The sequence below is a fragment of the Ipomoea triloba genome, chromosome 13, assembly GCF_003576645.1.
Source record: "Ipomoea triloba cultivar NCNSP0323 chromosome 13, ASM357664v1".
In the NCBI taxonomy this organism is placed as follows: Eukaryota; Viridiplantae; Streptophyta; class Magnoliopsida; order Solanales; family Convolvulaceae; genus Ipomoea; species Ipomoea triloba.
In genome coordinates, this window is record NC_044928.1 from 13,271,033 (window position 1) to 13,283,507 (window position 12,475).

A 12,475-nucleotide genomic window follows, 5' to 3' on the forward strand; every position below is an offset into this window, starting at 1 on the left:
CATATGATTAATTTGATGAATTGGGTATGATGAATTAATGTGGAAGTGTTGGAATATTGGTTTGGGCGATTTACACATGGCCGAAAGGCTATTTGGGTTTATCGAGGCAAACCCCACTCCTCTTCCGAGTATGTGAGTAAACCCTCGCCCTGCGATCCTAGCCGGCAAAGGACCACAAGGAGGTTAACCAGCCTAGGTTGCCCATAGCTGACCAGCTCAAACCCGGGTGACAGACGGTTTCGAACTCAGGACCTCACGGCCGCGAGCGTCTTGGTCTTGCCACTCAGGCTGCCCTTACGGGCTCCGAAAGGCTATTTGGGCTTATAGGGCTTGTGGATAATAGTTGGGCTTGAGGAATTAATTGATGGGCTGATTTGCATGGCAAGGAATTATGAGATGCTAAGGCCAAATGGGCCTCTTATGCTAGCATGAGATGATTAGCAATATTTTCAGCCCTCTTGGGCCTTTTATTTGTTAGACTAGTTGGTAGCCTTGTTAGGGCCTTTGCCCCTAATGTTTGTAGGGCTTGTGGCCCATCTGCAATTCTTTTGAGCCCTATTGGGCCTTTCATTTTGTTAGCCTAGATAGCCCATTAAGGGGTTTAGGGCTTTTGCCCGGTTGATATATGGTGAGCCTTAGGTCCTTTTTGGGCCTAAGGCGTCTGTAAGGCTTTGGCCTCTTTGATTGATCAATAAAAGCTTCGATTTTGTTTTAAAAAAAAAAAATTCATACCTTAGGTCTATAAAACCTTCATATTCTAAATATTCAAATACCAATAATTTCCCTTTCATAAACCATATACTAATAATTTCAATCCTTTCACCATTCAAAACTTAATATGCCAATATATATATGGCACTTTCAAACTACTACACATACAAATAATATGTATAAACATCCAAAACATGTCACAAATTTCATATATAATTTCACAAATCACATAAGTCCATAATAATCAATTTAAATATTACAAATCATTCAATAATCACATATTAAAATAAATATTGCACATAATCACGTAGTAAAATGATTTTAATTAATTTGGGGTAAATAAATTTTAGGTAGACATAAATCTTACTCATTGAAGCCTAGGTTCCTGTCCACATCTTATAGCAACCTGACCAATCTGATAGGGAACCTGTGGATCAATTAAACCTAATAATATTATTATTACTAATACTATTATTAAAATAATATTATATTACTAATACCAGTACGTCCATCATCATCACTTAACCACCATTAACAACACCACCAACAACGCTATCAATGACGTTGCCGCCGGAGAAGGAGGTTGCCACGCCTCGCCGTGGTATTCATCGATGACATATTGGTATACTCTAAGACTTCTGAAGAACATGAAGAATATTTGAGGAAGGTATTACAGACTTTGCGAGATAACCAATTCTATGCCAAGTTATCCAAGTGTGAGTTTTGGAAGAGCAGTGTAGCATTTTTGGGTCATATTGTTACAAAGGAAGGAGTATTGTGGATCCAGCTAAGGTGAAAGCTGTGATGGAATGGCCGGCACCAACTACGGTCACAGAAGTTAGAAGTTTTTTAGGTTTAGCAGGTTACTACCGGAGGTTTGTACAGGATTTTTCAAAGGTAGCAAGACCCTTGACTAATTTAATGAAGAAAACCACAAAATTTTTGTGGGACAAAGAGTGTGAAGAAGCTTTTCAAGAATTGAAACAGAGATTGACAACGGCACCAGTGTTGACACTACCTTCTGGAATTGAAGGATTTGAAGTATATAGTGATGCTTCAAAGAAGGGGTTAGGTTGTGTGCTGATGCAAAATGGGAAAGTGGTAGCTTATGCATCAAGGCAGGTAAAGAGCCACAAAGTAAATTACCCTACACACGATTTAGAGCTAGCAGCAGTTGTGTTTGCCTTGAAAATTTGGCGACACTATCTGTATGGAGTTCAGTGTAAAATCTACACAGATCATAAAAGTTTAAAATACATTTTTACGCAGAAGGAGTTGACTATGAGACAACGGAGATGGTTAGAACTCATCAAGGATTATGATCTGGTGATACAGTACCATGAGGGGAAAGCAAATGTAGTAGCAGATGCACTAATTAAGTAGAAAATCTGGTCATTCACTTAATGCAACATGGGTACTACAGGACGAGTTGTGCAAGGATTTTCAGAAGTTGAAGTTGGAAGTAAAAGAATGTGGAGAAGTTGAAGCTGATTTAAATTGTATAATATGACTATAACTCCCACCCTATTTAATGAGATAAAGAAGGGACAGCCTGGTGATGTTAAGTTAGAAAGAGTGAGGGCAAAGATGGTAAATGCTAAGAATGGACCCTTTGAGTTGCATGGAGATGGGAGCATCCGATATAAAGGACGGTGGTGTATTCCGATGGTATGTGAAGAAGTAAAAAGGAAAATCATGGAAGAAGGTCACAACACTCCATACTCAGTACACCCTGGAGGAGATAAGTTATATAAGGACCTTAAGAAGCATTTTTGGTGGCCCAAGATGAAGAAGGAAGTAGCTGAGTTTGTAAGTAGATGTTTGAACTGCCAAAAGGTTAAAGCCGAGAGAAACAAGCCCAAAGGATAAGGGTTCTATGGTATTAAGAAATAAGGGTTCTATTCATTGTAGCTACTGTTTAGTTTGAGAAAATTCTGACAGGCACAGTTTGAAATCAAAATTCGTGAAAAATACTTTTTGAACTCCGATTGGCCTGAAATTTTATTTAGAGATCCTAGACTTATGATATTTAATGTATATAAAATTATTTTGTTGGAAATATGCTTCATTATTTCTAGGAAAATTTCGTAAAGTTGTGGCAGTGTGCTGTCAGTTAAATTTCTGTGCAGCGCAGTGTTGGGAAAAAATTCGAAACAAATACTTCTAGACCTTGGATTGGCCTGAAAATTTTTGTGTATAATCTAGACTTACTGTACTTATTATCTGGAAAATGTTGTGTTAAAATATGCTCCCGATTTCCTCAGAAAATTCTACAATCCATGAAATAATTTCTGAAATTTCTGTCAGTTTCTGTTTCTTGTGTCTTGTTGATTATTTGAGCCATTGAGAAGTTGTTTATTTGAGATTATGTGCATATATGTTGGTTACATAGGTTGGAATACTATGTTGATGAGAGGCATATGAATATTTTGAGAAAATGCATACATTTGTATATGAAATTCAAGTGAATGTTATTAGTAGTCTAATGTTTTAGTTGACTACAAAGCTTGTGATTGAATTTTGAAAATCTACCATCTTGGAGTGACATATGAGAAATATTGTTATCTTTTATTTTTATAAAGATGGAGGATAAAAGGTTTGGTTGGGTTATGATGCTCTTAATGAATTATAAGATGTGTAGTATCCTATTATGAGATTCTGGATACTTGGGATAAGACCCAGTCGGTTGTATAATGAGTAGTAGAAACGTATCATGTCTCCATATGACTTTTGGTTTTGTTATTTTGAGGAGTGGTTAGCGGAGTCTACCACTAGGGTATTTACCCTGTTGAGTAGTAGTCATTAGAAACGTATCATGACTACTAGGACTAGTTACTACCCATTGGACTTGGAAACCCATTGGGGGTGTGCACACTTAAGGTATTAGTTCTGTTCCAGTTAAATGGGATTTTTGTGTAGTGTTCAGTAGAGTGATTACTGTTCACTAGGACTTACTAATTAAGACCCTGCCCATTATTTGAGATTAAATGGGATTTTTGTGTAGTGTTTAGTAGAGTGATTACTGTTCACTAGGGCTTATTAATTAAGACCCTGCCCATTATTTGAGATTGAATGGGATTTTGTGTAGTGTTCAATAGAGAGATTATTGTTCACTATGGCTTGATGAAACAAGACCCTGCCCATTGTATTCAGATTGGTGTTCCTCCATGTATATGTACATGTATATATTCACAGTGATTTTGAAAGATATATTAGTTTTGAAATGTTCCTAAAATTTCTATTATGGAAAATACTGATTTGGAAATTATGAATTATGAGTATTTTTGAGAAATTATGGGTTTTGGAATTCTTGAATATTTTTGGAGAACTGTGATTACTTAGAATATTGTGAGTATTGCTTATTTGCATCTTTATGTTCCAATAATATTAATGTACACATTTATACATATATATTATTATCTACAAGTTGTGCTCCTATGTGCTATGTGTATGTAAATAGTTATTTTAGGGGGTGAATTAAATCTTACTTAGCTTTACGCTAACTTTGGATACTCTTTGAGTATATTTCAGGTGCATCTGCATGAGCATGGATTATGAGAGCGATTCGCCAACTTCCTAGATAGTTGGTTAAAGTTTCTTTTTTTTATAGAAAATCTAGAAGTTGTTTTTAGACAGATGTATTTGATTTGTTGTATTATTATTAGCCTAGAGATATCTTTGTAAGTTGTAAACCTTAGCCTTAGCGTTTGGGTATAGAGAAATACCTGAACGTGGCGATAACACCCATTTCCATTTTGGTTAGTTAATGATTCCGTAATGATAATAGTGAATTTTAAATTGAAAAAAAAATTTTAAGGAAAATTTGGTCTTGGAAATTGGGGTGTTACATGCTCAGTCACCCTCACCACCGGCGGCTCCTTCGCGATTTACAAAAGTCACTAATTGGAAGACGATGCAAAGTTTCCAATACGAGCTGCATCTGGAACAAGAAGCACTCCTGGAGCAACGGGGCGCTAGGCATTATGAACTCATCTTGGAACTAAGCATGCAGATCAAATTTCTTCAAGAAGAACTTGCAAGGAGAGAGCGCGGTGCAGGACAATGAAACGAAAAAGGAAGAAGAGAAGGGGCTGAAATCTGGTCCCTCAAAAAGATTGGACGACTGAGTAACTTTTGTTTAAACTCTGAGAATCTGCATGGGCACAATATTTTATCTCTATCTGTTTTTATTGCATGTGTTTTGTTTATTTTATTTTGACCATGTTTCGTCCAACCAAGGACGTTAAACGTGGCGCTCTTGGGAGGTACCCCAAGGCCAATAAATGAAAGAGATTAAACCAAGGAACTGGATGGTCACAATGAGGTACATCCCTTACCATCCATCTTTTAATTGATAAATTCTATTGCAAGATATTCTGATTAGGAAAAAGGGAACATCGATGCTTGATGAGAGAATTGCTACGCAAGGTATATCCTTCTTTCCCTTTTGAAAAACATAGCTCTGTCCAATAATTGAGGTGATATTCTTGTTCTTTGTTTAATGATTGTGATTACTGCAAGATCTTTTTGGGTGTCAATATTCAATAGAATTGTCCAGGCCCATGAAACACTTTTAAGTGTGGAAAGGTGCTTCTAGTTAATTAATTCTTTTGACCCAGCTCCTTTTTCCACGGATCCTCATGAAAACATCGAGGACGATGTAATCTTTTAAGTGTGGAAAGGATGCTCTGTATATGATGGATAATCAACTGAGTTGTTTAGGTGTTAGGTTAGAGAGTGTGCTGTTGTCAGCACTATCTAGGAAGACTCTTAAATTTATGCCAAAACAAATTTTTGAAATATGCTTTGGAAGTTACCTATAACACACACTACACCACCCAAATTTTAAAATCCCTGTATGATTGCATGTCTTTCGTCTTCTATTTTGTCAGGACCTTAGTCAAGGATCTCTCGAAGAGGGAGTGTGTACCCCCTGAGTTTTAGAAAGATAAAATTGCAAAGCCCGGGAAATGAACTAAACCTGGCAGGACATGGGGCAAAAAGGAGAGCCTATAGCGAGCATAAGAGTGAAAAAAATCCCTTAACCCCAAGTAAAAGGCATGAGAGGAAGGGATGGTGAAAATTTGATTTAAGGCCTCAATCTGGCCACTCCCTGAGATAAAACAAGAGGTGAGCCATCTTGCTAGGATATAGGGCAACCATTGCACCGTCTTCGAAAAAGCATGGAAATCCATGTGAAGTCGGTTGTCCCAAGGAGATCCTAGAAGATGAGAAAAACGAGAGGAGGTAAGCCACCCTGCTTGGATTCGGGTACCCATTACACTGACCTTCGAAAAAGCATGGAGATCCATGTGAAGTCAGGTCGCCAGAAAATAAGATCCGAGGGAGTTGAGAAGAAAGAGATCGCCCAAAGCCACGGCGATGAGCGATCCATGTCCCTGCCCTCACTTAATTTTCAGTAAAGGGGCTTTGGCGTATGGATGGACATTGGCTAGGGTGTGCACATCGTTCCCACTAGTGGGATCGACTCTTAGGCCCCAACAAAATGAAAGACGAATCTCCAGTGTTTGCATGATTGAAAAGTGTGATTGTCGTTTTTGAAACTTATCCTTGAAGATCTTCGTTTCCTCAGCATATTCCTTACATTTGGTTGACCTAAGCTTAATAGTCTTGGTAGATAGTGAAGGGAATTTCACTCACTCTGTTCCAACACACCTGAACACAAGCTTTTGATTAAACCCCTTTCATTTAACTGTTCTTGGCGCTTATATGATTAGGATTTGGTAGTATGCTTGCTTGAGGACAAATAAGGTTTATGTGTGGAAACTTTGATAAGCGCCAAAAACAGTCAAGTTTCGGGTCATATTTGGATAACATTTTACAACTTCAAGCACCCAATTATGATCATCTTGCATAGATAAAACCTGTAATTAACACCTAATTGATAAATCCAACTCATAGTATGTGTTTTGAGTCATTTCCGCAGGATATAACAAAGTCTGGGACCAAAAAGAAGCAACTAACAAAGAATCAACCAGCAGGAGGCCACCACGCACGTTCACACGCGTGGTGGTGGGCGTGGAACAATTCCAGAATGCAGCCACGCGGGTCCACACGCGTGGCAACGTGCGTGGACGCGTCCAGTTGGGCAACAGCGGAATTTCGACTTTTTGGGCGGCTATTTAAACCCTCCTTCCTCATTTTTGAAAGGGGGCTTCCACAATTTTTCAGATCTGATTTCTCTTTTCATTCCTTCCCCTTTGGGGTGGAAGAACACACTCATTCCTTCTAGAATAGATTAGATCTATTAGATTAATGAAGATGGATTGAAGATGTAGCACTCCTGATCACTTAGGTATAATACTCTTCTTGTCAAGACTATTTCTTTGAATTATTGCTTAGCATAATTTTACTTTGTTGTTATTGGTTAGTTATAATGTTTGAATAGAATAGTTTGGGTGTGTGTGCCCATGTTAGACATTTGATTGATGGTTAAATCTTGCTTTATGATTATGAAGACTTTATATTAGGATTGTAATCTTGTGTGGGTGATGTACCTCATGCTTTGCTTCTATTTCGGCCGGAATAGCTAGTGAACCAAAGGAAAGTGAGGGTGTGCGCGATAGCGGCCTCTCACGAGTCCAACTCATCCACATCTCTGCCCTTAGTCCGAGAGGATGAGGTCCGAGAGGAGTGGTAGGCAAGGTGTTCGATAAAATGCCTCAACCGAATGAGGATTGAGAGTCTGAGTGTGACGCCACTCGGTATCAATACCGTGACTCCCTAATTCAATCCTAAGCTTCGTTTTCGAATCCCCATAGGATGTTCAATCAACTTGTTTAGCTAGGGCATGCATTCCCTTCATCCCCTTTTATTTTAATTGAATCATTCTTGTTCATACTACCCCCAAGTTATTCACTTAAACAACCCTTAGTAATACTTGCAACTCTTATCTCTTAACATCATCAATGTCAACACGTATTTGACTCCAAATCTGCCATCCTTGAGAGACACGACACTCAGGGAATATCTTCCTCGTTTTACCACCCACATCACCACTAAAACCACAGCATCAGGATACCCCGGGTAATTAAATCCATCATAAGCAATTGTGGCATACGATGTTATAATTGCACAAAGTACTTGCTTTCTCTTTTTTCTTTTCTGTTCCAACTCCATGATGTACCTAATAAATACAAAATAATGAAGATCAAACATATTGAAATAATGTTCAAACATAAGAACATATATTTTAAAATAATATATGTTCATAAAATTAATTCATACAAAAATTAATATAATGTTCAAACACACAAATGTCAAATTGAAATTACAACGAAACATATTGAAATAAAATGAGCATTCACTTGCTTGTATCATGCATATACTTCAACCAAGCTTTCCTAGAGAAGTCATCATCAATATTTTAAAAAAAAATTCCCTATTCAAATCATCCTTAAGCAAGCTGAGAGAAAAGCACCACAAATCTCCACCTTTTTTCCATAATACCATCAGTAACCATGCCGTTAATAATACTTATTGTTGCAGCAAGACTAACACTTGTACTACTTTGAGTATTCACAGTATTATCCCCTATTAAAACGTCCCATGTCCGATTTGAATTTGAAATCAAACTATCCAATTGACTAGAAAGTTGAGCTGTTCCTCCCGATTGTCTCCTCTTACGCTTCATTTGAGTGCGTTTAAGACCAATATTTTGAGTTTCTGCACATTTTCTGACATTATTACTTTGAGATTGTCTAGGTACTTGAGTACCACAAACATCCTAATTACCAACACAATGGTTCACCTCACTCATGAAATTATTCCAAAATGAAGACTCATCTACCTCCAAATCATGCAATTGGAAAGAATGTTGGTTATCCTGAGAATATAACAAATCTTCAAATCCTTGCCTAGTCCTATTCTCTTCTTCACTTTCTATATTTTCTTCCTCAATATCCACAGGTTGTACTAATTGAGGATCCATAGTGGGTGCAACACAACCTTCACCATTTGCATAGCTATCTTCAAGTAATTTAGACCACAAATCATCCATTGCAGGATCGATGGATTTATTACGAAATTTTTTATACTCGGAGTTCTCCTACAAAAGAAATGAAAAGAATAAGTTTACAATCAACACCAAAATATAATTATGTTTTAATCTTAAAAATCTATAATACTAACCTTGATTTTTTTCTCCCACCATTCATCAAAACCACTAATCTTATGTGTACTAGGATCCCACCCTAAACCAGTTTCTTCACGTTTCAGTTGCTTCCAAGTTCTCCATTCTTTTTTCATAGCATCCCACTTATTCTTTAAACTTCTATGTGCAATTTTCCGTTTGGCGGTAACTTCAAATTCTTCTTTAATTTCTTTCCATTTCATTAATCCACGCCCATACTTTCGAATATATTTGATACAAATCTCACAAAAGAACACTACGTACTCGTTGGTCCACTTAAAATTCTCTCCATCCATATTATCATTTTTTTGAAGCCATATTGCTAATTTAGAAATAACAATAATAATAATAATAATAATAATAATAATAATAATAATAATCTATATATATATATATATAAACAAAATCCTCCAAGACGAAATCTTATTTCCCGCCCAAAATATTGTACATTAAAACAATAAATTAATATTAAAATTAAATTAATATTAAAACACGAAATCCTATAATATCAAAACATTGTTATACATTAGGATCTATATATATATATAAAAACAATATATATATATACATAAACAAAATCCTCCAAAACGAAATCATACTTCCCGCCGAAAATATTGTACATTAAAACAATAAATTAATATTAAAATTAAAATAATATTAAAACTTAATTTTAATATTAATTTATTGTTTTAATGTACAATATTTTCGGCGGTAAGTATGATTTCGTTTTGGAAGATTTTGTTTATGTATATATATATATATATATATATATATATATATATATATATATATATATATATATATATATCCTACTATATAAAATAGCCAAAAGCCTAGGGAAACGCAATGGAGCCAAAAATCCCGCCCAAATGAACAGTGTCTTTTAGTATGTTTTGGTTTGGTCAAGCTTATTGTGTAAGCTTCATGGATGGCGTGTGAAATAATTTTAAAGGGTATGGGACTGCTGATTTTTGTCATTTTTTATAAAGAAAGACTCCTTACCCTATGCACATTGGGAATGTAAAGAAGTTTCCAGCTGTAGCCAACTTAACGTTAAACAATATTTCCATGGTCTATAAATATAGACTTCTGGTGTTCCAAAAAAAAAAAGTTTTGGCAGTTTCAATGTTCCATAGCCCCATTAGCTCCCGCGATTTAGCTCCGATGAACACCAGAAATGCTATAAAACACGTATGAAGATCCTGTGAGAGAAGAAGCAGAGAAACCATCAGGTGCAAAGAGTGTGTTTCATGATCAAAAGGTATGTGTGTATGCTCTATACTTAAATAGAACTGTCCCCAGAACTTTAAACACATTAATAAAATAGGGTTTTGAAACATACTAATTTATGCTTTATAAGATTAGTTTAAATGTTACTTACCTTCATCCAAACTTCATATGCAAAATCAACCTAACGAGTATCTGAAAACACTTTCGTCCAACACGAAGTTAAGATTTTAAGATGTTAAACAAAAATATAAAAAAATATAGAATGGAAGGTAGGGTAAGCCACATACCAATCATCATCCACAATCATTTTTTGTTTTTTACTTTCAAGTACTCTGTAGCAAAAAATAAAGTAAGTACATCCTGGGGACATCTGTGCATATATCAAAACATTCAAGTGAAACTTATGATAATAATTTAATCTAACACGAGTAAGCCAGCACGGTCTTAAACTTTTTCTAATTTTCTAAGCCTCTGTCATTTGGTTCCAGAACACATCTCATTTGGTTCCAGAACACAAGTCCTACAGAATGAGGAAAATAACAACTTCAGCAGTCATAGGAAGGAAGAGGAAGCCACAGTCTACTCCAAATTCAGGTATTACAATCTTCCTAACTGCATAAACCATCAGATTTAATTCTCCTCATGTGGACATTGTAAGATTTTTTGTTAACAGAGAACACAAGTCATGTGAATATTCAGTTAGATTTTTTGTTGAATTTTGAACAAAATCTTGAAATTGGCAGGTCAGCTTTTAAAAAAAAAATATTCACAGAGCACTATTAGGCAGAATACAGAACGAAATACACACTTAAATTGAATAGATACTTATACTGGGTTTGTCTTCTACATAACCGTTAGTGCGTATAACATGCAAAAACATATTTAAAACTAAAGCTTAAAAATACCATAAAATAACATATCTCAAGAAATTATACGCAAATATAATGGAAGCTTTAACTAGATCTAGGTATCATCTCACTTAGCCTGTCTAATAAACATAGTATATATGTAAAGGTAAACCTTTTCGAATCCGAGATTCGAGTTACCGTAATATGGATCGGTGAAGGCTGTTCAGTGTTCATCACCTATGTTGATCTATTCCGATTCCTCAAAAGTTAGAACTCAGAGCTCAGTAACAATCTTCCCCTCGCTACTCCCACGCGACCAAGGCCCTCCGTCTCCGCCACGCCCACGCCCGCCGCCACACGCGACCACGTCCCACCACCGATCGTCTCCGCGGCTTCGCCACCTCCTCCGCCTCCGCCTCCGCTTCTACTTTCTGTTAGCAGACTAGCAATAGAAAGATGGAAAGGTAGAGAGATGATTTTGATATTATAAAGATAGAAAAGATGGAGACGTGATGCATGATGCAGACCGTGAGACAGGCAGACGTGGGAATTGGGAAAGTTTTGTTTTGTTTTGTTTTTTTTTTTTTTTTAAACGGTAAGTTTTAGCCTTTAGGAATTAGGATAGGATATCTACAAGCATAGGGACTTACCACCACCATTTAAATCCAATTTATTTGTTTGTAAATAAAATTGTTATTTTGCCTTCTTTTTAAAAAAATTATTGACTGTTGAATAATTTTTTTCTATACAAACTTATTTCTATTAGATATGCAATATGGTCATGAATTTATTTTATATTAAAAAAATATTTTGATGCAGACGACAAAGAAAATTTATTGGAAGAGACGATCAGTTACCAATCTACTACAACCAAAAATTGTTTGTATGGCATTTTCCAAGGAAATTATTGTACACCTATAAACATTATATACAATAGTAAGTGTATGGTGTTAATTGTTATTTCAGTATTTTGATTTTTTTTTTCATATTTATAGCGAATAATAATTTGAGTGGATTTGAACTATGATTTATTTCTATATATTTATTTTTTGCAAGATGGGGGTTTAGTCAAGTCTTCAATAAAGAGTAATAATGAAATTGCATCATCAATTAACATGCAATCACAAGGTAGTTTAGGCAGAACAACTCATTCTCAAGCCGTCCATGATACGAGTGGTAAGTTTTGGTATTTTGGAATAAAATTTTGTTTACATAGAGTTGTTATAATTGTAATTATTTTATAAGCAAATCGATTATTCTTTTTTTGTAACACAAATTCTTTATGTATTTTGCTCTATATTCTGAATTTTTAACATGTGATAGCGTAAATGTAAACGGGGTCTACGATTACGCTACGGATACGTGTGTTACGTGTAGTGAAAAATGTCGCTCGGCCGGTCAGACGGTCGGTCTACCGGTCAACGACTGAGCGGTTCGAAGCTATATCGCTCTACGGGTGACGAACAGTGATAAAGAGTAAGCAGGAGAAAGACAATCGGCAAATCGCAAGTGTATTAGTGTAGTACTGATGAGT

The 12,475-nt window shown here is 36.0% G+C and overlaps 1 protein-coding gene and 1 pseudogene across 3 annotated transcripts; one reads left to right on the forward strand and one right to left on the reverse strand.

Annotated features, from left to right (window-relative positions):
* Window positions 1–7,760: 7,760 nt before the first annotated feature.
* On the reverse strand, window positions 7,761–9,175 carry LOC116001606 (L10-interacting MYB domain-containing protein-like). Of its 3 annotated transcripts, none has more exons than XM_031241491.1 (3): window positions 8,863–9,175; window positions 8,522–8,779; window positions 7,761–7,858 (listed from the first exon to the last, which is right to left on the reverse strand). In XM_031241491.1, the coding sequence occupies exons 1-3, from the start codon at window positions 9,157–9,159 to the stop codon at window positions 7,772–7,774; spliced, it is 642 nt and encodes a 213-aa protein (XP_031097351.1). In that variant the 5' UTR covers window positions 9,160–9,175; the 3' UTR covers window positions 7,761–7,771. The 3 variants fall into 3 exon arrangements, with proteins under 3 accessions (XP_031097351.1, XP_031097353.1, XP_031097352.1); XM_031241493.1 differs by lacking the exon at window positions 7,761–7,858 and adding an exon at window positions 7,950–8,397; XM_031241492.1 differs by lacking the exon at window positions 7,761–7,858 and adding an exon at window positions 7,950–8,397 and having other exon boundaries at window positions 8,483–8,779.
* Window positions 9,176–9,989: 814 nt separating this feature from the next.
* LOC116001223 overlaps window positions 9,990–12,475 on the forward strand; it is a 16,538-nt pseudogene continuing 14,052 nt past the window's right edge.